At 40.6% G+C, this 27,623-nt stretch overlaps 1 protein-coding gene across 1 annotated transcript in view; it reads left to right on the forward strand.

Annotated features, from left to right (window-relative positions):
* KIF13A (kinesin family member 13A) overlaps positions 1-27,623 on the forward strand; it is a 215,165-nt gene that overhangs the window by 146,927 nt on the left and 40,615 nt on the right. The window contains 8 exon segments of the mRNA XM_068557132.1: positions 338-450; positions 10,173-10,284; positions 10,660-10,872; positions 13,011-13,121; positions 14,763-14,897; positions 16,428-16,558; positions 23,609-23,695; positions 23,794-23,960. Of these exon segments, the coding sequence (XP_068413233.1) occupies positions 338-450; positions 10,173-10,284; positions 10,660-10,872; positions 13,011-13,121; positions 14,763-14,897; positions 16,428-16,558; positions 23,609-23,695; positions 23,794-23,960 (1,069 nt within the window).

Genomic DNA, 27,623 nt, shown 5'->3' on the forward strand with positions numbered 1-27,623 from the left:
TTTTTCAAAAAAAGAGGGATTTGACCTGAATACGGAGGAATCCTCATGTCCTGGTATGTTCTCATAGGTGCATAAAAGCTCCGGCTTTCTGACTGTATTCTGGAAAGCCCAGTGCACTTGCTTCCCAACTACAAAACAAAATGCCACACTGCTACGCCAACCTAAATTTTGCCCGTGAAACTGCTAGTCCAAGAACTCTTCTTACCATTTAAAATCTTCTTGAGGAGTATGCCTTGTTGTAGCGGGATGGCTTTAGTTGTGGTGCTGACATATATGTAGATGTCTGTGTGGTTTCTGCACTCATGTGTGTCGTTTCTCTCTTGTTTCTCACGACTAGAATTCGGGAGAGAAAGTGAGCAAGGTCAGCTTGGTGGACCTGGCGGGTAGCGAGAGAGTGTCTAAAACGGGAGCCGCGGGAGAGCGACTGAAAGAAGGCAGCAACATTAACAAGTAAGAGGCTGGTGCAACTCCCGCGTTAAACTGGCACGCCCCACCCAGCTTCTTGTGTGCCTGGGGGACTTATCGCATCATCAGGGGTCAGATGGCTCTGATCACAGATGGTTCAGAGTCTGCGTAGCTTTAGTGAGCTGGGTTGAAGAAAAACATCCACCTGCCTCTATTGAGATGCATGAGATTTATTTAGTAAAACGGCTCAAACATCGTACGAACACCCAGTGTATCATTGTATAATATAGTCTTAGGTGAACGCAAGTTGCAATTTTGTAAATCAAATCATATCTTAAATTTAACTCGAGGAGCTTATTCTGAAGAGAAAATCTGCTTCGAATCCCTTTGTAAGGCTAATACTGTTTAAACATCAATACCTGCCCCCAGAAAGTAGCATTTATTGACGAACTGCCATCCTGAAATCTCACTCCTTGCCTTGAGTGCCTGCAGCATGCCCAGGGATGTGGTGAAGGCTGAAGGAGAGCCGAGGTGCAGGGTGTGTAGGAGTTGGCCCGGTGGACAAGGAGATGAAGGCATTTCCCTCAGAGGGTGCAGCAGAGGCACAGTAAATGCCCATAACGTGCTTAGAACAAAGCCTGGCACGCAGTATACACTGAATAAATATTAATGGTTGTAGCTTTTATTTTTATAAGCTGTATAAACAGCGTGAGTAGAAAGTAGCTTAGTTTGTACTTGAATTTTTCTGTTGAGACATAATAACTTGGCGTTTTGTTTAGGACAGAAGGTGACAAGAGGTAATATAGTCAGGAACCTGTTTGTGCAGCTTGCATTTCAAAATGGTACTGGCACATTGTAATTTTACAAAAGTTTACAAAAGTTTAAAATTAGCAGTGAAATATCACCCCCTCTATCAGATGGACAGAGCCGTGCTCACTGCACAGACTGCTGCTTTACGGGGTTAACTTCCAGTCATTCTGTCTCCTGCTCTAATAACAAAGGATTTTGCTCTATTTCATGACAAAGCGTTGTAGGAGCCCAGGCGGGCATACAGCTCTGCATTCCAAAATGAGTGCAAGAACCAGGATGGGGAAGCAGAAATGAGGGTGTGAGGATGCAGAAAAGAAAAGACTGTCACTGCTCCTAGACATTTGTTTACTGGTGCTAAGCCATGCCAGCCCTTTGCCTGTGTCTGCACTTGTGGGAAGCCACTGGGAATTCTGTGCTGTGAATTTATGGAAATTTTGAGTATGGCTGGCCTTCATGTGTAACGATCACTAGTTTCTATTGACCTCTTACTATATGCCAGGCACTGTTCTGAATGCTCTATATGTAATAACTCACATCAGCATCGTGAGATGGGTCTATTATACCCATTTTACAGATGAGGAAACCAAGGCAGAGAGCAGTGGAATAATATATCCAGGGTCACAAAACTCTAAGCGTGGATCTTAGATTTGGTTGTAGGCAGTTTGGCTCGAGAGCCCAGGCTCACCCCACTGCTGTAAGTGGGGTGCCCAAGTGTTCTGTTTGCCGGGAAGAGTCCTGATTGATACTTTTGTCCCAGAGGAAATATTAATAGTGCCCCCTTCAATTTGGACACTAAATTATGTAGTGTCTCAAACTGGACTACCTCAAGGCCACATGATAACATGATTTAGGTACTCCAGCTACTGGCTCTTTTCCATTATGACTTAATGGATTGAATGGCATTCTCTTAACTTCCTACTATCTTTCCTTAGTTATATACTGGCTCTTTCACAAATGGATGTATGTATTCCTTACTACTAGTCTGTGAGATATCTACATTTTTATGGTTCTTTTTAGTTTTGGGGGCACTTTCATATGCATTATTTCATATGAGGTTCATTATATGTGTCTTTATCTCTGTTTAAAGATGAGGTTGGAGATATTTAAGTAGTATGAATAAAAGCTGAGCAGACATTTATTAAGCCTCTGCTATGTGTCTGTCTGGCACTGCTTTAGATGTGGGGATGCAAGAGGAACTTAGATATTGTTGTAGACAGAATATTGCTTGCCTGTCCTCCAAATATGTCCGGGTCCTAATTCCCAAAACATGTGCATATTTTACCTCACAAAGGGATTTTGCAGATGTGATTAAGTTAAAGATTTTGAGATGAGAAGATTATTCGGGTGGATCTAATGTAATCAGAAAGCTCCTTATAAGTGAAAGAAGGAAGTGGCAGAGCCAGCGTCAGGGTGACATGGGTGAGAAAGACCTCGCGGTCCATTGCTCGCATGAGGACGGAGGAAGGGGCCATGAGCTGAGAGACGTGGGCACCTGTAGAAGCTGGAAAAGGCGAGGAAACGGTTCTCCCCTCGAGCCTCCAGAAGGCACGTAGCACTGTCGGCCCCTTGGTTTTAGCTCAGGGAAGCACGTTCTGGACTTCTGGCCTCCAGAACTGTAAGATGATACAGTTGTGTTGTTTTAGGCCACTGTGTCTGTGGTTATTTGTTACAGCATGATTGCTGCCCTCGAGGAGCACATAGGTTAAGATACAGTAAGTTAACTTTATCCAAAAAAGCAAAAGAAGGTGGGGGGATTTTCTTGAGCAGGTAATGTTGAGAAGTGCTACATCACCCAGCATTGAAGCGTGTTTTTTTAGGACACATTTACCAGCCTGTGGATGTGTCTGCCAAGTTGGTCTTGTGCTTTTCCCAAAATAGCTGGCTCGAAGGGAGTGGAGCCGCCTCTGAACCCTTTCCCTTGAACCTTAGTCCAGGGCTTTTTTCTTTACCCCACACATCTCTCTCAGCTCCCTGAGTTGGTGCGTATGTGCCGGGAGCCCACTGTGGATCCAGGTCTCCACCAGGTGTCCTCCAAGTTCTCAGCATGGTCACTGGTACTTAGTCACTGAATTGATGGGACATCTTCTCACAGTAGGACCATGCCATGGTCTGCACAGCTGTCTTAGAGACCTTCTTAGAAAGAGAGGCCCATAGTCCTTCACCTGCAGTTCCAAAATCCAAAGTGCTCTGAAAACCAAGTGCTTTTCTGATTTTCTTCATAGCTCACTTGTTGGTGAACCCTGACCTGAACTCTGATGAGGTCTTTATCTTCATTTATGGTCTTTATTTACTCATTTAGTGTGGCCGTTCATAAGTTTAGCTGCAGAAATGTTAATGAATTTTACTATGGGCTGCTGTCCCTTATCCCACCAGTGGTCATGGGTAAGTGTATGCACTGAACTTCCTCAAATCCAAAATATTCTGAATTTCAAAACACATGTGGCCCCAAGGATATCCAATAAGAGATAAATGGACCTGCACTTTTTTGTTCCGTTTAGCAAATATGTGTTGAACACCGACTGGGCATAAGAAGAAAGGGGTGAGTAAGATCAGACCCTGGCCTCAGGAGGTTCAAGGTCCAGTGGGGAAGGAGACCTTTGGAGGAGTGATATTAATACATTAACTGCCATAGAAACTTACACATAGGATGCGGTGGGGACATGGGTGACAACACAGCTGGAAGGTTTGTGGGAGGCTTCCCAGAGGAGACATAGGAGCTTCTTAGTTACAGAAACTAGGGGTGTGACCTTTCTGTGCCTCAGTTTCCTCACCTGTAAAATGTGGATGAGCAAACACTATGAGTAAGGCTGTTGTGAGGATTAAATTAGTGACTACTTGTGGCATGCTTAGAACAGGCCTACCCGTAGTAAGCTCTATGTAAGTGTGTACTAGTAAAATAGTATATTGAAACTGCTGCCTGATAGTTCCGCAAATGGTTTTTTAAGCCTTAAAATCAGTGCCCAGTGGAGGGCTAAAATTAAAGAAACCTCTGACATGTTTCCTAAGCTTTTTCTCAGCCTCCTACTGGGGCTTCTTTATATGGAACATTAATAATCCTCTTAAGCAGACCTGCCAGGGACTTCACACAGACATTAGTGTCTGCTTAATGGGCTCTGGATTTAGGGGCTTCATCTCTCCTTAAGCTCTTAAGAGCTTTACAGCACACGTTATTCCTTCACGCGGAGAGCTAAGGCACTCTATGGCTGTACCGCCAAGGCCTGTTCAGGGCTGGGGAGGGATAGGTCATCTGCAGACCATCTTCACAGGGGACACGTCCGGGAGTCCGTCCGCTGCTCCTCCGTCTACTGAGGGCGGAAGGGCGAAGCCTTTCCCTGCTCCTGGAGCCTGGCTGGTTCAGCTTCTCTGAGAACTGACTTAGATCATGGAACACTCTCTAATACCCCTAGGAATGTCATTGAAAACGGTCCTGTTTTATTCTCAGCAATGGCTAACCATTGAATCCCAACTGTATTCATCTAATGAGTATCTTCCCCAGTCTCCTTTCCATTTCAGTTACTGTGGTTAATAATAAAGTATATACTAAACATTTTCAAAAATGGGCTCTACTGAACACTTGTTTGAGGGATATTAATATATGTTACTCCTAGGATTCTGTCATATAATTTGTTTTAATAACTTATAAGCACAGTGTTTCTAATGTTTCATGTGACTCAATCCTTTTTTTCTTCTTGAGTACCCTCCATGACTCTTGTTCATTTCCTCTCGGAAACCTCATTTCAGTGGGTTTTGCCTGCAGAACTAAACAGGAACTTGTACCAGGGGAGAATAAAAGTAGCCTGCCTTCTGTCCATTATTCAAGGGCGGGTGGGGGGTCCTTGTTAATTTACCACTTGTGCATTGCAGGGTCCACATATGGAAGAAAGAAATCTGAATAAATGTCTCTGTATTTAACACAAGAGACCCACAAGGGACAGAGGAAAAATTTGCTCCTGAGGATGCAGTAGCCACATCTTTTGGGACATGTGCCATTGTTACTTCAGTGTTTCCCAAAACATTCTTGTGAAATACTAGTTCCTCAAGTGGCTCTGGGGAGAAAAAGACCCCTGGATAAATAATTTTGAGAAAGGCTACTTATAAAGCCTTCCTTTGGAGAGTCCCAGTGCTAAAAGCTCTCAGAAATCCTGCAGTCATGAATCCTGTATAACTTCATGATTCCCTGAGCTTACTTGATGACAGAATTCTAGGTATAACATATATTAATGTCCCCAGAACAAATGTGCAAAAGAACGTGTTTTTTTTTGGAAATGTTCATATATGGTTTTTTATTACACCACAGCAATTGAAATGGAAATGAGATTGGGAATGATACTCATTAGATGAACATTTGGGTTTAATGATTTGCATTAGTCACTGGAAAACAGTGGTGAGTGGAAATGAAGCCCATACTGTAGCTATAACTATTTTCTTTCCTCTCCTTTCATGTGATGGTGCTGTCCTTTCCCCATAATTTTCCACATAAATTGCCACTTTGCATTTCTCCTTTCCTGTAAGGAGTGGGGACTTCCTGGGGAAGAGGGCTAAACTCAGTTCCACTAACTTCATCATCTTTTGACTAATTCTGTAAAAGCCAAGGATTGCATTATGCTGTAAGCAACAGAAACCACTGCAATGACAACCAAGTGATGAGTTAATCTTTCTCACTTATCAAGAAGTCAGAGGCAGGTCCAGCACCTCAGAAATGCTATCAGGCACACAGCTGTATGTACTAACCTTAGTATGCGTTCATGTGGTTCTCATGACCTCAAGACAGCTCTACCATTCCAGGCATTGTATCCATATCTGTGTTCCAAACAAGATGGGGAAATGACCACCGGCTTCTGTCAGCTGACTATGTACCTTTTCTATCAGGAGAACCATAGACTGCTTGGAAGCCCCTCCCAGGAATATCTCCCTACGTCTCATTGGCCAGAACTGTGTTTCATGGCTTCTCCGAGCTACAGAGGACTCTGTAGAGATTTTAGCTCGGTACATGCTTCCCAGCAAAATCAGGTGTCCGTTAGCAAGTAAGAAGGGGAAAATGGATATTGGGCTAGCACCCACAGAATGTACCCAAACCGTCATTGAATTAGCCCTTTTTAGGAAGAGGTTTGTCTTCTGTTCTTCAGTGTGTTCTAGACTCAGCGTAGTAACTTGGCAAATATTGACTGAGTGCTTTCTGTAAGCCAGGCATAGCAGTCTCTGCTGCCATGGTGGTCACAGTCTAAGTAGAAAGAGCAATGCATACACAGCTGACTCTGATAAAGTTTAATAAGTCCTACACTTACGATCTTAGAAAAAGATCACAGGAAACGTAGGTAAAATAGATTTGAAATCCATCCTAGACATTATTGATAGCTCACATCACATCATATCTACTCCTAAGGGAAGGAATCTGGTGATTGGGGTTTCAAGGGAAACTAGGTAGGTTTAAGGAAGGTATAGAAAAGCAAAAAAAAAAAAAAAAAGTTGAATTATGACACTTTTTTAAATGGGGGTATAGTTGCTTTACAATGTTGTGCTGGTTTCTGCTGTACAGTGAAGTGAATCAGCTGTACGTATACATATATCTGACAGGTTTTTTTTTCAGCGAGCCACTTTTATTTTTGATCCTCCTGAGTTTTATTTACTTTCTTTCTGATCCCAGATTCTCCCTTGTTATAGTTGGCTGTCTGTTTATAGATGTTATCGCCTGGCCTAAGTCTTCCTTCCTCCCCAGCCAGCCCCTCCCCCGTCTTCTCCTGACCCCCGCCCAAGAACTTGTGGTGAGAGATTTAACCATTAGGAGCTTCCTCACTGTCTCCACCTCCAGCAGGTTCAGGAAGGGAGCAGTGCTTTGCTAGAATGAGAAAGATTCCTGGAGTAACGTTTTCAGCCCCTAAAATTGGCAAAAAACTCCCACCCGGTTCTGACACCCATGAGCTGCCTGTTTGTCTCCAGGCTGAAACAGCAGGGCTAGCAGGGTCCATAATTAGTTATTTTGTTATATTTTTAAGGTCCCTGGGAATAAAATTCCCATTAAAATATGGAAGCCTGGTGTTCAACTTTCAGACATTGAACTTTCAAATGGTTTTTAGGATCCTAGATGCCCCTGGATCAGTGCTTCCAGGGGGGAACCCAGAAAGGGGGGGTGGCATGGACCCCTCGTCACTGGGTAACCTGGTGACCTCTCAGTCATCACTGAGTCCCACTCATTCTGCAGTTTATTTCTTTTTGTTCCAAGAGGACCATATTAGGTTCAGATGAAGTTCTTGTTTTGAATGTATGCACACCGTTAGGTAAAGAGCATGGCTTCTACAAGTGATAAGCTTCTCTAACTGAATAAGTTATAGAGCTGTAGGACCACTGTTAACCTCAGAATTGCCGTTATTGACCCTTGAGTCACTGAGCTCTTTATAGTTGGTATGAATTAAAGTAATTTCTGCTGCATTTGGGTATGAAAAATTGGGGATAGTCCAAAGAGTTGCTTCCAAATGAAAATTTCATTTCAATAGTAGCAAAATGTGAAAAATGCCCAGTATTCTATATCTAAAGCAGAAATGTGTTTTTGCCTTATATTGAACTCCTTTTTCCCTCTATTTCATATATATCACATGCCATTTTTCTTTCTTAAAATTTCTTTTAAAGTGTACAATTCGGTAGCTTTATGATATTCATAGAGTTGTGTAACCATTACCACAATCTAATTTTAAAACATTTTCATCATCCCCAAAAGAAACCTGGTGTCCAAATCATTCCCCCTTCCCCCCACCTCCCCAGCCCTGGGCAACCACGACTGCCATCTCTATAGGTTTGCCTCTTCTGGATATTTCATATATAAATGGAATCAAACAGTATATGGCTGTATCAGTTTCCTAGTGTTATCATAACAGATTACCACAAACTGCATGGGTTAAAACAACAGTAATATATTTTCTCACAGTTCTGAAAGCCAGAGGTCCAAAATCAAGGGATTAGCAGGGTTGGTTCCTTCTTGGGGACTGAGAGGGAAAATCTCTTCCATGCCTCTCTCCTACCTTCTAGTGGTTGCCGGCACTCCTTGGCTTGTGGATGCATCACTCCAGTCTCTGCCTCCATTTGCACCTGTTGTTTTCCCCTGTGTGTCTTTGTGTCTTCTCATGGCTTTATTTTAAGGACACCAGTCATTGGATCAGAGCCCTCCCTAAGCTAGTATGATCTCATCTTAACTATTTACATCTGCAAGGACCTTATTTCCAAATGAGGTCACATCTAAGGTTCTGGTGGACATGAATTTGGGGGTGGGGAGTAGACACTATACAACCCAGGACAGTGGCTTTTTGTGTTTGTCTTCTTTCTCTTGTAAGTTTTCAAGGTTCATCCATGTTGTAGCATGTATCAGAACTTCATTCCTCTCATATGGCTGAATAACACTCCTTTGCAAGGACATGCCACATTTTATTCTTCCCTTCATCATTCGGTGGACATTTGGGCTGGTTCCACATTTTGGCTGTTGTGAATATTGCTGCTATGAAAATTGTTATAAAAGTTTTTGTTTGGACATATGTTTTCATTTCTCTTGGGATGGATTTGTTTAACTTTTAAATTTGTCAATTATGATACACATAATTTATGTCACTTGGCAGTAATGGCTGTTGGTTATTAAAATTCTGACTCATTTTTGCCTCTTGGAATTGCTTTGTATTTCAATGACTTTTCCAGTGACTCACCTTTGGAGAATTATATTGTGTGGTGGGAAATATGCTTTTACTCCTTTCAACTTATTTAATGGAAATCTATTGTTAACATTAGAAAGAAAGCTGTGTAGTCTTTCACTTGCTAAGCTCTAGTCACATGCTGATTTGTGTCCTTCCTTGTTTTTTATAAATACGTAGTAGCTTTTAATTTTTTAATCATTTACAAAAGGTTTTGTCTTTATGATATCATGTAACCTTCCTTGCAGTCCCGGGAGATGTCCTGAGACTGCTCTTTTCTGGCTGCTAAACTTGGAATTCAGTTGATTTCTTTTAAAAGAGCAGTTGGTACTTAACTATGATAGAAGGATGTCCTTCATCCCTCAGTACCACAAATCTGTTGTTTCTATGGTGATCTTTTCTCCAAGTGCAGAGAACATGTATTAACCACCACGGGGCACTCATTAGCCTAGACCAGTGGTTCTCAAACTCTACCTGCATCAGAATCACCTGGAAGGCTTGTGAAAGCTCAGGTTCCTGAGTCCCACCGTGAATGTTTGATTCAGTAGGTCTGTGGTGGGGCCTGAGAATGTGCATTTCTAACAAGGCTGCAAGATGTGCTGGTGCTGCTGGTCCCAGGACCACTTTTGAGACTCACAGGCCTGGCACCTGAATGTGTGTATCACTTTGGGTATTGTTCAGCCAGGGCTTCTCAAAATTTAATGTGCATATGAATCACCTGGAGATACCTTTAACGGGTTCTGATTCAGTAGGCCTGGGAAGGCTTCCAAGATTCTGCTTGGGTAGTTCTTTGTTTTTGTTAAACTGTAGCAACTCCACATTGAAATAAGCTTGCCAGCTTTAAGCAGATGAACAGGATGTACCTTGTAACTGTAGTGGAAGGGTGCTTTGCAAGTTACATTGTTACTCTGGGAAAATCAGAGGCCAGAGTGGTCCAAGTTAGACTCAAAGAGTAAATGGTTGAGACTTTAAACATAATATTTGAAGTAAATTATAATTCTCTAGTGTGATCTTTTAAATGTATGTTTCCAGGTTCTGAAATGTATGTTTCACAGGTCCTGTGATTGAACGGAATAGATTCTACAGGGATTCTAAATTCATTCTTTTAAATTAATGGGGTTACTTTTTGTTTTCCTTTTTCTCAGCTTCTTGACAAATGAATGTGGACTTGATGATATCAGCTTTAGGGACTTATAATTTTATACGTATTACGTAGAAGGATTATTATTTTACGAAAACAAAATAAATACTCCATAAAACTAATTTTTTTTATTTTTCTCTTGGCAGATCACTTACAACCTTGGGGTTGGTTATCTCATCGCTGGCTGACCAGGCAGCTGGCAAGGGTAAAAACAAATTTGTGCCTTATCGCGATTCAGTCCTCACTTGGCTTCTTAAGGTAATTCATTGTTCTCGTGTTCTTTTCCAACTAGAAATTGGCTGTTTCAGTGGTGACAGCTGAGAAGTGTGTGCAAAATACTACACAACGAACTCCTGACAATACTGTTATCCTGATTCCTAAACATGCAGGATGAAAACTCATTCCTGTTGCCTTTTTTCCATTATAATGCTGTTTGACAGGCATTGTGCACTGACGTGAATAGAGAGAGAGACCACCTTTCATCTGTCATAAACTTATTTGTGAACTACAAACCCATTTCCACACTGAGTTTTCTTCACCGAGAAGGTCATCCGTGCACGTTTGCTGCTTCCCTCGTGCGTTGTGCGTGGAATGGGCCTCGTTTCCTAAGAATTTATTTGAAATATTTTGCAGGACAATCTGGGGGGCAACAGCCAGACCTCTATGATCGCCACCATTAGCCCAGCAGCGGACAACTACGAAGAGACCCTCTCCACACTGAGATATGCTGATCGAGCCAAAAGGATCGTTAACCATGCCATTGTGAATGAGGATCCCAACGCAAAAGTCATCCGGGAACTGCGGGAGGAAGTGGAGAAACTGAGAGAGCAACTCTCGCAGGCTGAGGTATGGTCAGCCCGGTGCTCCCCGTGATCCAAGCTCCCTGGCTGGTGGTGTCTGAGTGGCGAGGCGAGGTTGAGCTCGCTTGCACTTCCGGGTCACCTCATGTGCTTCAGCAGTTCTGAGTTGATGGGCATCTTCTCCGTGCTAAGCACTGTGAAGACAACAGGCGTATAATGCAAGGCTCCCTCCCATGAACTGACAGTCGAGGAAGCAGACAATTAAAAGAGAGGTGCTGCTATTGCCTGTTTGCTTCAGTCAATCAGTTGGCCCTTGAGTCCAGATCTCTTCCAATGTGAAATCCCAAGACCCAAATATGCTGCTTTGATTAACATTGTAACATTAACATTGTAGATTACATTCCCACGGCAGCCTTGCCATTTTCAGAGAAATTAGTTCTGTATTATCTCCTCATTAAGTCGTGGAGGACAAGGTGTTCAAGAATAGTTAGCATAATTCAAAAAAAAAAAAAAAAGAATAGTTAGCATTAGGAAAAATTCAGAAATCTCCTTTTATTTTATTTTTTAATATCAGCTCCTGACAGGGAACAAAATCATTTTGCATTGTTACCATCTTTCCTTGGCTTTACCCAGACTTTAATAACCATAACCCTTTCCAAATAGCTGTTGCCAGAGAGGCACTGTCTCACTGAAATAGTAACAGGACTGAGATGAAGGTCAAGTGCCTTAACTTCAGTCACATGCTTCCACATGGTGTGTACCTAAGACTTCTAAGTTCACATTCCTTCATACTACTCTCTTCTGACCCCACAAAGAAAAGGAAGTCAAAGCCAGGGATCTGAATATTCCATCTATTGGTGATCGTGGAGTTGCATCATAACTATTTGCTTACATGTCTTTTCTCTTCTTCGTGGCCACGGGCTCCTAAAGTGCAAGAGGCATGTTTTATTAATTTTTTTATCGCTAACCCCTAGTACAACATTGATACTGGAAGGCACTTAGCACAATGACTTTGCCCATGGTAAGTGCTCGATAAATGTTGCTCTTTTTGTGATTATCATCATAATCATCATTGAGTGCATCAAGCATAATTTTTTTTTAAATCGATGCCAAGAAGGGTAGCAGAACACCTGAAAAATCAAAATGCTGATGAACTTTGATGAGAGTCATGATCCTAGGAGGAGAGTATAACAGCTCTGGAATTTGTCTGTAGGTGGATCATCTCCATCCTCCCTCTTTTCTGTGAATCTGCATTTCCACTGTCACCTTATAATCTAGGCCGGGTAGCTAGAAGAATGCCTGGCCAAAGGGTAGAGCAGAGGAACCACAGCAGGTTCACGTAGAATTTTCATGTGTGTCCCCTTGGACCCAGCACTAAATGTCACTCCCAGGCTCTGTTAACAGAGTGAGGCTCAAGCATCCTCAGCTGGCCTCCACATCTTCGCCACTTCAGCTTCCTGTCTGAGCTCTGCCATCTTTCTTGGTCATAGGGTTATACTCTGCAGAGGCTCATGTTTCTATAGGGTGTCAAAAAAGCATATGTGGCCAAGTAAAGGCCCCCCAAATTTCTTAAGCTGCATATAGCTATATTTAGACCCCTTAATTATCCTCACTGAGCAAACACAGAGGGAAATTACTGCCTTTTAAACCAGAAGTCCTATTTCCACCTGAGTAATAAATATGCTAAGTTTATTACCATCAATAAGAAAAGTAGTTCAAATGGCCCAGACTCAAATTTTAAAATAAATGAGAAGAATTGCCACCTTTCCTGGTAGGTTAATATAACTGGAATGTGTTTATTAGTGATGTTTGTTGATCTCTGTCTTATTGAAAAAGAAGTCTACTTAAGTAACTTGTTCTCATACTTTTCTATTTTGAAGATGAACTTTAGCATCTTTTAGGTCTTTAAATGTGAAATTTAAGTACGATGGATAAAATTACTCTGGGATGATTTGTATCAATTTAATTCAGGGCACTGGAATTTCTCTTTCTCCCTCAAAGAGTAGCAGCCATTTACTCTTTCACTTCATTTGATTAATAAAGGTCTAAAACCCCCTGACAGTGTGTGGCTTAATTGCTTCCAACAGACAGTTGATAACCGCTTAAGAAGGACAATAAGGGATTGTCTTGTACACAATGGTGGAAAAAATTAGAAAATCAGATTTCTCTGCTTTCATTTTAAAGGCTATGAAGGCCCCTGAACTGAAAGAGAAGCTCGAAGAGTCTGAAAAGCTGATAAGAGAACTAACAGTGACTTGGGAAGAGAAGCTGAGGAAAACAGAAGAAATTGCACAGGTAGCTTGATAACTTGGGCCTAAAATATTGTGATTCTTTTTTTTTTTTTAATTTTATTTTTTAATTGAAGTAGAGTTGATTTACAATGCTGTGCCAATCTCTGCTGTACAGCAAAGTGACTCAGTTATACACATGTAGACATTCTTTATATATATATATATATATATATATATATATATATATATATATATATTCTTTTCCATTGTGGTTTATCACAGGATATTGAATATATTTCCCTGTGCTACAGTGATTCTTTTTCATTTGCTGTCTTTTCTGTACAGCCACTTGTCATCCTCAAAAAGTCCTTTAAGGACCTCTTTCTGCTGAACTAGAGCCTGCAAAGATCCGTTTTAGACACTGACTTCATTGTTTTTTATTAACTACCGTTTGGTCCCTGTATTTGCTAGAAGTGTTGCAGAGCACTGAATTTGTACAGGCATGGTTCAGGAAACATCTTTAATATGTTCTGCTTTTCACATTTAACCAGAAACCTGTTCTGTGGTTTTAGATCACCTGGCAAAGCATGCAGCTACCTGATTGGCAGAGAATTCACAACATGCAGCACATCAGTAGTTTTTTCAGTGTGCTTGATTCTTCAGCTTGTTAGCAAATGCTGTTATGAACTTTACTTGAGAAAATAAAAAGCAAGGACTAATCATGTGAGTGTGTGTGTATGAGAGAGAGATGAACCTCTACACTATGCATTTCATGAACAGTTTAATCTCATTGACCACTTGTAAGTATTGGACCATCCCAATCAGGTAGCTCGAAATCAGTAACTGGAACCTAGTCCAGCCTGCTGCTTGTATGTGTCTTGTAGATACCACAAACATATACCTAACTTTCTATAACTCCTACATTGCTTTATTTTTCTTCATGGCCCATATCACCTTTGGAAATTCTGTATGTTACTTGTCTGTTTTGTCATGGTCTCTCTCCTTCCATTAGAATATAAGTTTTCATGAATGAAGTAGCTTTGTTTTGTTTGCTTTTATATGCCCAGCCCTAGATCTGTACCTAACACATAAATATTTCTTGAATAACTTGAATGAATTTGAGGCCCTCTGCAAAAGGGACCCAGCCTGCTCTTCCAGCCCCATCTCCCACTGCTTTCCCACATTGACTTTCCCACCTGAAATCATCCAGTGCGCCCAGAGTCTTTACTGTGCTTTCCTCTGCCCTTCCCCTAGAACACTCTGCCCTTACCTTGCTGCTCCCCCATTTCTTCCTACTGAAATTCTTCTTGTGCTTCAAGAACCATCTCAAACACATTCTCTTCCTGAAGCCTTTCGTGGACTCTTAACCCATAATGATTTCCCTCCTTTGAAGCCCCGCAGCACATTGTTCCTCTCCAATGGCACAGGGCTCTCCTCTTTTACTTCTAGTTGTGTGGTCTTACCACCTCCACTGGATGGGAAGCCCTTAAGGGCAGGATGGTGCCTGGTTCACCCTTGGTGCCCCTAAAACACTGACACAAGATGTCATGCATTTTAGGATCTCAGTAAACTCGGTTGAGCTGAGTAGAATGTGTAATTTCACTGGCCTTGTCCCCAGAAATAGTGACTTAAGCTTTCCACGGATACATCTCATGACTAGAGCAACAAATAGAGCTTCCCTGCTTTTGTCTGCGTCTGTGCACAGGAGAGGCAACGACAACTTGAAAGTATGGGGATTTCCCTGGAGACGTCTGGTATCAAGGTGGGGGATGACAAGTGCTACTTAGTCAACCTGAATGCAGACCCTGCTCTCAACGAACTTCTGGTTTATTATTTAAAGGTAAGAGAGCATACTAATAGATAGTTGCAATCCTGATTCCTTCACGTACGATTCCCACTTGAGTCTGGGTGCCTGTCCCCATGATTTTGCTTTTTGTATCCAGCTTAGCTCTCATTAAAAGTAAGAGGATTGGTAGTTCAGTCAAGTTACCGTTGAGAGTGAAAACCAGCTCTTTTGCATTCTACTGGGGCTGTGCAGTTGGGCTGCTTTCCATCAGAGTGAGCAATGGAGGGTCTCAGAGTGATCCCTGGCTATGGCGACAGGATTCGGAGAAGCTCTGGAGAGTCACCATTATGCTTCTGGGTAATTCTAAAGGGATCTCGAGATCAGCACAAGCCTAAAGCAGACTCTTGTGGAAGATTAGACAGCTAGGGTTCTTCCATATCCACCCCTCCTAAGCCTGTATGCTCAGGACATAACTTTTGGTCCTATAATCACCTTCAGGTGTGGAGATGGGCGTGGCCTTTTGGGTTTGGCACTTCGGCCTCAGGGTAATGCCACTGACCAGGCTGCAGGGCTCACTGCAGCAGTTCTCAGACTGCTTCGTTAAGGATTCTGAGCTGCCTCGTGAATATACAGAAGGCAGTGGAGAATAAGCTAGAAGTGAAGAAAGGAACCTCAGTCTTCTATCATCCTTTTTATTCTACTTTTTCCAGAAATAAATATGACACAAATAGCCCCTGACTTATTGAGAGTCCACTAGTGGACTTAAGATCTATTCATTTAGGGATTGTTTCTGAAATCTTAATTTTGAAAGACCAAGTCTTGCCGTTTCTCTGTTGAATAGGGAAGTATTATTATCATAGTGGCTGCATGATTTTTAGAGCAATAGAACAAAGAGGATGAGCGGTGGGCAGAGTCACCAGGGGTCACAGTCCTCACATGACTGAGGTTTGAGGTACTTAAAAATCATGCTAATCTGTACATTGTATAATCCACAGGCTTCAGTACTCTGTGATTTGGTATTAGAAACTCAACTATTTTTTTAATCATTTTAAAAGTTACATATTTGAAAATGTGACTTTCCATGAAACTATTTTCAATGGTTCTTGAATTTATAGAGCTGTTCTCAAAGCACTTTCACCGTTAACTCAGGTGATCCTTGCGAAAGAATCCTGCTCATTAGATCATAGTAATAATGTTGTTCTGGTTGTACAAAAAAAAAGAAAAAGAAACTGAGGCTCAGAGAGTGAAATACCTTGCCCACGGTCACATAGATAGTAAGTCGTCAAGTTAAAACCGGAGCTCAAGGTATTCTACTATCAAGTCTGACTTCTTTATGTTCTAAAATAATGGCTAATCACTGTTGATCAGGGTTTGATTTTTTTTCTTTATAGTGTTTAAACATATTTTACCTTTAGTGTATTAAGGTAAGCTTTTGACCTACAATGCGCCAGATCTCACATCTTCCGTCGGATTCATCTAATGTTGTCATGCATGTGCGGTTGGGTTATTCGAATTGATTGTGATAAACTTTTGCTGAGTTACTTGTAAGGGTAGGTTTTTCTTTCTTTAATGATCTGTTGCCAGGACCATACCAGGGTAGGTGCAGATACCTCTCAGGACATCCAGCTCTTTGGGATAGGAATTCAGCCTGAGCACTGTGAGATTGATATTGCTTCTGATGGAGAGGTCACCCTCACTCCAAAAGAAAATGCAAGGTAAGAAATGTCCCTTAAAGGTAAGAAGCAGCTCCTTAACATAGCTCAAGTGCCTTATTTTCAGGAGTAGACTGACCCTTTCTGTCTGTTTGCTTAGTTATATCAGAGTTAAGGCTGCACTGGCTTTTGCTTTCTGCTTGTAGAGAGCTGTGTAAGCAAGATTTTGAGCACCTGCTTCAGGGTGGCTGATTCTGCCTTGACTGGCTGGGTGATCTTAGATAAGATACTTCTTTTATCTTATCTTCAATTCCCTCATATGATAAATGAGGCTTATAGTAGACAAAACATATAAATCACTTGGCTCAGTGCCTGACACACATAAATATTGAATAAAGTTATTTGTTATTACCCAGTGTAACGCATTGTATGAAAAGCAGTTAATCAGATAACTCCATTATATGAAAAATTCCTAAACTAGGCTATAATATGTAAAAATTTGAGAATTGACAGGATAATATATTTACTTTTTAACTTCTAAATGATGTCTTGAATTATTTTATAATCATGTGTAAAATGAAGTCCTAAAACAGTATTCCTTAACTCACATAATTCAGAACACACATTTTTATGAAGAAAACTACATTCATTTCAAATTATTCTGTTAATATCACCCATGTACATTTCTAAGTGATGAAAAACTGAGACTAACAGTAATAGCATGCATGATTCATGAAATTTGTAGGCCTTCTGTTATAGTGATATACTGTTAAGATATTTAATGGTAAAATGATACCATTCCTTAATTTTTACTTTTTCCAAGTTCAAATAGAATTTAGCTTTATGCTGTATCCCCCTATTAGCAGCTCTGGATTTTTTTTTTTTCATACTTTTTTTTTTAATTGACAAAATTATGTGTGTGTATACACACACACACAACATGATAATTTGATCATATTCTCTTTTAACACTACATCTGAAAATGATTTTATCCGGTAGATTTCCTCATACCTGATTTTACTTCCATGTCTTTTTATCCTACTTTTCGTCCTTCCCCACCTCAGGGCAGTGGTTCATTCATTCAGTATACTTGCTCTAGGCTCTGTGCTGGGAATGCCCAAGTATAGTAACTCAAAGCCTGGCGGAGGAGAATATATAGAAACAATTGTTATTATACAGGAAAATGAGTGCTCCTTCTAAAGTGATCTTTATAACCTGCAACTCTGATCACTATAAAAGTGTGTGGGGTTTGCAGGACTGGAGGTAGGGAGAGCTGTTAGGATATTATTACGATATTGTTGTGGGAACACAGCAGTAGCAAAAGAAGTGAAGAACAAAATGTATTTCAAAGTTACTTGAGAGTCAGTGAGGTTTAGCGATGTGCTTGGGGACAGGATGAGAACTCACTTAGTAAAAGAAAAGAAGCGAGCAATATTAGATTTCTGTCTTAGGAGACGAGATAAACAGTGGAGCTACTAAATCAAAATAAGAAATGCAAGAGGAAGAACAGGTTTGGAGGATGATAGGCAACGAGTGGTAATGAGTTCACTTTGGGATACTTTGAGTTTGAGGTGTCCTTGGGATATCAATGTGAAGATTTCCAGTTGCACATTGGATTTAGGGCAGTAGAACTACCCTAAAGATACAGACTGGGCATAATCAGTGTTGCCTGTCTTGAAAGTGGATCTAGAGTGAATAGTGGAAGGGTTAAACCAATGTTTATGGGATGGTCTGAAGATAATCCGTGAAGTAGGGTGAGACAAGGGAGTCAGAGAGGCACAGAGGCAACAGCAGGATACAGTGATGGAATCCAAGGGAAGAGAACATTTAAGGAAGAGGTCAGAGTAGAAGCTAAAGAGCTTCTATTGGACATAGCAGTTAGGAAGACATTAACAACCATGGAATGTTTAAGTACCATGCAGTTGTGGGTATGGAAGGAAAAATGCAAAGAGAGAAGAATGGGAGGTGAGGAAGCAGGCCGATTCTTGGTTATGAAGATGGAAATGGGATTGGAGACACAGCAAGAGAGGGACATGGCATGAAGGGATAGTCAGTATTTCCTCAGATCTGTCCTCAAGTCCACCAGTTCTGTCTTGTCATGTTTTACCTGCTGCTTAACCACAGTCTACTGAGTTTTAATTTCAGTGTCTCTGTTTTTCATTTGTAGAAGTTTAGGAAGTCCTGTTTTAGATATGCCTGGTCTCTATTGGTAGAGGCTTGTTTTTACTCAATTGTATGCTTTAATAATTTTATTTTTACTTATCTTATTGCCTTTATTTGGAAATTCTGTTCTCTGAAGTTGCTGGGGCTTCAATCCAACTATTTGTTGTATCTGCTGATAACTTTGCTTCCTAAAGCAGTTCATGATTTTTTAGATGTGCTCCTCTTCAGCAGTTGATCTGTAGGAGTCTTGTGGCTTGGGTGAGGCTACGTAAATTCCTGCAAAGAGATTTTATATTTGCTTCTTCCAAGTACCCCAGGCATGTGTTCAAGCAGAAATGACTTTTTAATGCTAATTTCTTGGCTTGGGTATGTTACCAAACCAGGCAGTTTCCATAACTTTTTCTTTTTTATATTATTCTAATAAGAGTGTACTATAAACGGCAAAGTGATATGTTCATATGTATGTTCAGGTGTGTGTGTGTGTGTGTGTGTGTGTGTGTGTGTGTGTGTGTGTGTGTGTGTAAGCACCTAGATAGGGGTCCTCTAAAGATAGAGATGATCACAAAAGTAATCAATAAGTAAGAGAGATGAAGCTTATTATATTTCTCTCTGATTTGGTCTGGAACTATTTTTAGTTTTATTTTAGAATAACACTGCTCAATAAAACTTTGTGAGATAGTAGAAAGGTTCTATATCTGCTAAGACCATTTTGGTAGCCACTATTGAGATGGTGCTCTTGAGAATTAACATATGGCCAGTGAGAATGAGGAACTGAATTTTTTAAATTATAATTCAGAGTTTAAAATAATAAAAGACACTGAGTGACACATTTCTACTCTTGATCATACCGCTATTCCCAGAATTTCCGGAGGGCTTTTTAGATGCCTTAATAAACAATGGGGAAATACATTTCTTAAAAACTGACTATTGAATGTCTGTTTTTTAGGTAGAAGAGATAAGTATTCTATAAAACTTCTTTTAAAAACTCATCTTTTTGGCAAAAGTATGTATGTATGTACATATGTATATATGTATAGTGTTAACAAACAAATTTTGAGTAAATTTGAAGATGTAATTGTATTAAATGATTTGTGAATTGGGCGGCCTCTCATCAGGCAACGTGAGGGGTTACACAACATGGAAGGCTTTTATAGTAAGGAAGGTGGGACAAGGAAAGGAAGTCATCAGCAAGGAACAAAAATGAAAGTTCATTGGAGGAAAGTAAAAGTTCAGGTGACAACAGTTTCTCATTAACTGAACTATGGTGTTTTTTAATTGGCTGGGCTTGTTGCTGGGTGCAGAGGAAGTCTTCCTTCCTCCTGCTGGGGTAGTAAAGTAGTTGCACTTCCTGTTGGGGGTGCAAGGTAGGTCTCTTCCTGTTGGGGTAACTGACATCTTCCTTTTTGGGATAATTGACGATGAGTGTTGAGGTATGAGAGTTCCCTTTTCAGGCCTCTTGACTCCAATTTTAGTTGAGGTTTCCTTTTGTTAATTTTCACAATAGACATACATATACATATATATTCTGATCTCATTTTCCATTTTTGCAGATGAATAAATCAGTTCATATTTCCAAATAGATGGGAAAGAGACTTTTGAAGCTTGAGTCACAATGTTGAGAGTCATTTTGAAGAATAAAGGGAGCATGTTAGTGTAAAACATACACACCAAAATTTTACCGTGTTTGTGTACGACAGATTAAAAACATTTAAGATGGTGTCTCCAGGGTATTTTTTATCAATAAAAACTTAGCCACCAGACTTGAAATATTCCTACAAAAGAGTGATTATTTTCATCTGTGAATTTTCCTTATTCCATAACTTTGAGCTTAAGAGTCCCCCTAAAGATTAGGAGCCAGATAATGAGAGTATATAAGAAAAGTAACGTATGGAAAAATTAAAACTCAAAATAATACTCATTATTTTTCTCCATCAAACTTCACTTCACAGCCCTTATAGCAAATTAAACTTTAATTAATTGATTAACTATCCCCCTAATGTTTTGTTTTGCTTTTATTGTTTTGTTTTTATTTTTAAATTTTTTTTAACATCTTTATTGGAGTATATTTGCTTTACAATGGTGTGTTAATTTCTGCTGTACAACAAAGTGAATCAGCTATACGTATACACATATACCCATATCTCCTCCCTCTTGCGTCTCCCTCCCACCCTCCCTATCCCACCCCTCTAGGTGGTCACAAAGCACCGAGCTGATCTCCCTGTGCTATGCGGCTGCTTCCCACTAGCTATCTGTTTTACATTTGGTAGTGTATATATGTCCATGCCACTCTCTCACTTCTTCCCAGTTTACCCTTCCCCCTCCATGTGTCCTCAAGTCCATTCTCTACGTCTGCATCTTTATGCCTGTCCTGCCCCTAGGTTCTTCAGAAACTTTTTTTTTTTTTTTTTAGATTCCATATATATGTGTTAGCATATGGTATTTGTTTTTCTCTTTTGGACTTAACTTCACTCTGTATGATAGTCTCTAGGTCTATCCACCTCACTACAAATAGCTCAATTTCGTTTCTTTTTATGGCTGAGTAATATTCCATTGTATATATGTGCCACATCTTCTTTATCCATTCATCTGTCGATGGACACTTAGGTGGCTTCCATGTCCTGGCTATTGTAAATAGAGCTGCAGTGAACATTGTGGTACATGACTCTTTGAATTATGGTTTTCTCAGGGTATATGCCCAGGAATGAGATTGCTGGGTCGTATGGTAGTTCTATTTTTAGTTTTTTAAGGAACCTCCATACTGTTCTCCATAGTGGCTGTATCAATTTACGTTCCCACCAAAAGTGCAAGAGGGTTCCCTTTTCTCCACACCCTCTGCAGCATTTATTGTTTGTAGATTTTTTGATGATGGACATTCTGACTGGTGTGAGGTGCTACCTCACTGTAGTTTTGATTTGCATTTCTCTAATGATTAGTGATGTTGAGCATCCTTTCATGTGTTTGTTGTCAATCTGTATATCTTCTTTGGAGAAATGTCTATTTAGGTCTTCTGCCCATGTTTTGGATTGGGTTGTTTGTTTTTTTGATATTGAGCTGCATGAGCTGCTTGTAAATTTTGGAGATTAATTCTTTGTCAGTTGCTTCATTTGCAAATATTTTCTCCAATTCTGAGGGCTGTCTTTTTGTCTTGTTTATGTTTTCCTTTGCTGTGCAAAAGCTTTTAAGTTTCATTAGGTCCCACTTGTTTGTTTTTATTTCCATTTCTCTACGAGGTGGGTCAAAAAGGATCTTGCTGTGATTCATGTCATAGAGTGTTCTGCCTGTGTTTTCCTCTAAGAGTTTTATAGTGTCTGGCCTGACATTTAGGTCTTTAATCCATTTTGACTTTATTTTTCTGTATGATGTTAGGGAGTATTGTTTTTAAATGCCAGCAAAATCCCTTTTTTAGGTAAAGGAAACATTTATGAGAAGACTAAAATTGTCCATGCTAAAATTTCTGGAGGACTTTTCCTTTTCCCCTAAAAAAACTCACAGTGACAATGCTTTAACTGTATCAGAGGATCGGTTGTTGAGATCTTCTAATAAGCAGGAAATCCTACAAAATCTTTTATAGTGACTTATTTAGGCTACTGACTTCACAGCCCCTTGATAGCCAGTAAGCTGTAGCAAAGTTACAATGTGAGGAAAGCTGCACTGTTGAAAGACCACCTGCAAATGTCCACTGGGCAGTTGCTTCTTCAAGATTTGTTTCAGGCAAGTCCAGGATACATAGACCAATATAAACCCACAGACACAATGTACATCATTATGGTATAATATATACAGTATAACAAAGACTATCAGAGTTTTCTTCCCCACCGCTAATTGTTTGTTTGTTTTTATTGAAGTGTAATTGACTTACAGTATTAGTTTCAGGTATACAGCATATTGATATTACATAATGATCGCCACTGTAGTTACTATATGTCGCTATAACTGGAAGTTTGTACGTCTTAATCCCTCTTAACCTTTTTCACCCACCCCCTCACCCCCCTCCCCTTGATTGATTTTACCATTTGGTTGGTAGCTGTTTATGATTTAAACCTGGTATTCTTTTTATGTTTTCTCTGAGTTTTTATTATGGGAAATTTCAAACATAAAAGTAGAAAGGATGGTATAACGAGCCTCCATGCAGCCATCATCCAGCTTCAAAAATGACACCTCATAGACAGTTTTATTTTTATTTATATGTCCTCCACATCACCTCCTCCCTCCCCTCTGGGTTACTTTAAACGTATTCCAGATATTGTAACTTTGCGTCCGTAAATATCTCCACTTGTATCTCTAAAAGACCAGTATCCTTAAACACAGCTTCCGTACCATCACACCTAAAATAATAAACAATAATTCCTTACTAATCGTACATTGAGGCAGTGTTCAAATTTCCCCAGTTGTCTTATAAAGGTTCTTTTTCAGTTGTTTCTTGAAATCAGGATCCAAATAAGATTTAACCATTGTCATCGATTGTTATGTCCCTTGGGACTCTTTTAGCCCATGGGTCCCCCTCCTTTGCTCCCCCACTTTTTTTTTCCTTGCATTTTATTTGCTGCAGACACCTAGTTGCTTCCCATAGTCAGCATTTTGCTCACTGCATCCCATGGCATCATTTAACATCTTCCGCTGCCCTCTCTGTTTCCTAAATTGGTTTTAGATATAAAGGCTTGATCAGGTTCAACTCAAATATGGACAAGAATGTTCCATAGGCATCGTTGCCCATCTCCATCAGGAGCACGTCATGTCCAGTTGTCTGTCTTTGAGGGATATCAGCATCCCTTGATCATTTTTGCCTAGATCGTGTATTTTGATAGTGTTTACAATTCTGTTATTCCTTCTTTAGGTATTAGTCGAATATGCCTATTAAGAGAAAGTTCCCCAGTTATCTGTTTGGCTCCTGGGTCTAGGTTTTATGCTCTTTACCATCCAGCTGATGTAGCCCCCCTGGTGTTCCTTCAGGTCCTGTGTAAACGGCACCCTCGTGTGCAGCACCACCCAGCTGTGGCACGGGGACAGAATCCTGTGGGGAAATAACCACTTCTTCAGGTAACAGCTTGTGTTCACTAGTATGTTCACCCGTACACCTCTTCTCTTATCTGAGTGTAAAACACGTTGATTTTCCCTACCGGTGAAAAACCCCACAGAATTAATTTACCTAAGAGGAAACGGCGAGACTGGTTGAAAGACTTTGAAAAAGAAACGGGCCCGGCAGAGCATGACCTGGATGCAGCCAGTGAGGCTTCCTCGGAACCAGACTATAACTATGAATTTGCCCAGATGGAAGTTATCATGAAAACGCTGAATAGTAATGGTAAGACCCTTAAGCATTTACTTTCTCACTCTACTCTTTAAATAAACCTGAGGAGAATTTGAGCATGGCTAGAGAATTGTCGGTCTGGTCTCTGGTGCATCAAATTGGGGATTCTGTTGCAGGAATAAAGATTTTGACCTTTTTATTTATCTCTATTTCTGGATTTTTAGCTTCAAGGACCCCTCTTTTTAATTATAAAAATGAAGTATGAAGAAAAGGCCAGATGGAAAAACAAGTGTAATGCATTACTCTGAAGAGTATAGAATAACAACGAAAAAGAACATCATTAAGATTAGGGATTAACATTAGCTACTGGGGCTTTTGAGAGCACAGCACAGGGAAGACCACAGTTGGAACTCAAACTTCATCCCACTCTGTTACTTGCTCACCAAGTTGGCAGGAATCTCGACAGACATTCCAAAGTGATGCTCAGACATCAGAATCACATTAATGGGTCATTTAACAACATGCCTGAGCAACAAGTCTCCTGTGAGTGGTTTTTGGAAAGCCCAGATAGATGCAGGGTGTGACAGGAGGGTGCAGCTCCAAGCTCCAGGTGGAGGAATGCCCATCAGAAGAGAGATTATCTCTGCAGATGAGGTTACAGAATCCTAGACATCTCTATGCTCTAACTCTGTGGCGTATCCGGGTGGTATCCGTTCAGTCATGTATCATCCCGCATCACAGATTTCTAACTTTCTCCAATTGCTACCATCTTATCATATGTATATAAATATATATATTTATATATATATGACCCCCCTCAATAACCAGTCAGTATTTAGTGCTCACTAAATACTCACTTGTTAATTTCTCCAATCTTCTTAGCCAAAGCAGTTCATCATCAGTGGCCTGGCTCATGGTGTTAACATGAGTATCCATTTGTTTTCCAGATCAGGCCTTGCTCTGCAGTGTTGCTTTTATCCATTTAAAAGTAATGTTTCCCCTTCCTCATGCTGTACTCAATCCCACTGCTAAACGGAGCTCCCCTGTGGGGCACACAGACGTGCTCTGTTACGATGCCGAAATGCTGGTGGCCGGACAGAGTTCACGCCCTTCACCTCTGCTGCTAGGTGGCTTCCCGATCGTAAGCCTGTCTGCCTGGTGGTCAATCCCCGTGGTGGTCCTATTTGGAGATTCTCTTCCCTCTCATGTGGTTTCAGACGAAGCTCCTCCACAAACACTGGGATAAAGGTTAACTGATTGGCTTTCGCATGAGGGAGCTTGACTGGTTTTTAGCAGTGCTGCTTATTGGTGCTTGTGCTACATGCTTTGGCCAAATCTAGCTAACGTGATGGGGAAGAAGCTAAAGTTTTCTGCCTGGCCTTTTCTGCCTGAGGTGCTCTGAATTCTTGATGGAGGGATGCTCCCTTTTCAATTATGGCCCTTTCCTCCCCATGTCCCAACTCCATTGCCTTCCAGTGGTTAAAATCCGGTGGCTGTTCTTTTCCCCGTGTATCCAACAGCACAAAAGTGTCACTAGTATTATTGCTACTCTTACTAACGACTTTATTTCTGTTGACAGCACAGCAGTGCAGGACATAGTACCTCTGGGTTAAATAGTCATCTGCATTATCCCAGTAATAGACTAGAATAACGGATTTTCAAATCTCCAGAATAAATAATGATCTAAAACCCAATTCATTTGAATTAAGAATAAAAGCAAACCTAGTATCCGTAGACCATAATATGTTCTTCCTGAGGGTTCAGAATGGGAGTCAGACATTTAACTGTTTTCGCAGAGTCAATGGCAGCTCTAAAGGAAACAGCAACTAAGGGGCTGGTGAAGAGTCATAGAGCTTATTCCATCTGGGATTAAAAGGTTCTCTTTTTCCCCCAAAGGATCTGCTTCCCTTTGATTTAGTGCCTTGGGCATCTTGATATGAATTAATTCTAACTCTGTGGGTCACGTAAATTCCCTTCAACCTCTACACCATTACCCTCTCTCTTTTCCATTCTCGGGACAGATAAGGAAGTTTGAGCTCATTGCGTAGTTACATACCAGGCAGAGAATAAACTAAGGAAGAAGAGAGGATACTATGCCCAAAAGAAAGGGGGTCCTTTCTCTCGTCCTAAAACACCTACCTGTTTGGTTTCTTGGCCTGAGGCTCTAGGCTTACTGAGTTTTAAAACAGTTCATACAAGAGGAAGAAAGAAGATAGGGAGAAAAAGGAAACTGTTAACACTCTCTTGAAAAGTGGATTGGTTGTTTGAGAACAGACCAAATCATCTTCGGCTTCTGTCCTACACCATGTCATAGAGTCAGAGTGACTTGCTGATTAGGATGACCTTTTTAAGAATATGTTGTATAGTGATAAAGGCTTAAAACAGGTTAATTAATTCAAAAAGAAAATGTTATCAAATATATCTAAGAGAAAAGTGTTTCCAGACTTGTGTTGGGATCAGAGGAGAAAAAGAAACCTCAGTCCCTGTACCTCTACCAGGTTTGTGTGTAGCATGGCCAGACCCAGAGTCTCCAGGCAAGGCTTCCCAGGCTGGTCTGTGGCAGGCTTGGGGAGGGATGCTTTGAGTTGCTCTCTCTTGCATATCTGCATGTTGATTTGTGGCCACTGAGAAAGCCTGGTGAGTAGTAGGGTTGCTATGTCGTGGCAGCCGCTAAAGCAGTTTAAAAAGGCCTCAGTCACATTACCTCTGCATTGGCATGGAACCCCCTACCTCAGCCATCTGGGATCATGTGTGTTTCTACTTACCACTGACCAACAAGTAGAAATAAGAATTAAACATCTTATTCAGTGTTTTTTAGCAAAAACCCTAGGATATGATTTTATTAAAAAATTGGTGTGTTTCCCAGTTTTTCTCTCTCTGGAAAAGATTCGTACACACTCAGTTAGGGCCCTAAAAATGGTTGGTGAGGACCTTGTCCTTTCTTTTTTAAACCTAGAGCCTAAATAGAGAAAAAATATATGTATACTGTTTGAGAAATATGTATATTTTTTAATTCTGAGAGAACTTTTCTTCTCTAGCCCTTACGTATAAGATTTCTTTAAACTCCCTCAAAAAAGATCACCATATTATTCTTCCCCGACCCCCCCCCCCCCCCCCCCCCGCCCCAAGAAGTTCTAGGGTTACATTAGAAGTTCTAATCCTTTGGAGTATGTCAGTTTTCACTCTGTGGAAAAGGTCTTACCCACCCATGGTCTGCCTTTGTGTAAAAGGGTTTTTTTTTAGGAGTCCATTTTCCATTGGCTTTTCAAGTTAACATACTTCAGGGACTCTGTGTCAGGACTCTGTGAAGAAAAGTATTCAGCTTTGAAAAAATAATGAATTTGAGAATTTTATATCAGCAAAGAACAGTATTTTTTTTTTAAATCTACTCTTTAACAGAGTACTAATTCTGAGGAAAACATCGGAGGTAAGAGTACAATTTATTACTAAGTTTATTTCCTACCCCAGACAATTAGCTCTGATCTGAGTTCAAAACCCAGTTCTGTTGCTTATTAGCTGTGCAGTCTTAGGTCAGCTACTTAGCCTTTCTGAGTCCCAGTTTGTCTCATCTTTGAAATGGGAATGCCGTCCACCCTTAAGTTTGTTGCAAGGCTTTCATGAGATGATGCATGCAAAGCGTATAGTGCCTCTACCTGAGATGTAGCCAGCAGCCAGTAGAGTTATTATTGCTGCTGTGGTTGTCATTTTTCTTAAAAC

This window comes from Eschrichtius robustus, chromosome 12 (assembly GCF_028021215.1).
Source record: "Eschrichtius robustus isolate mEscRob2 chromosome 12, mEscRob2.pri, whole genome shotgun sequence".
In the NCBI taxonomy this organism is placed as follows: Eukaryota; Metazoa; Chordata; class Mammalia; order Artiodactyla; family Eschrichtiidae; genus Eschrichtius; species Eschrichtius robustus.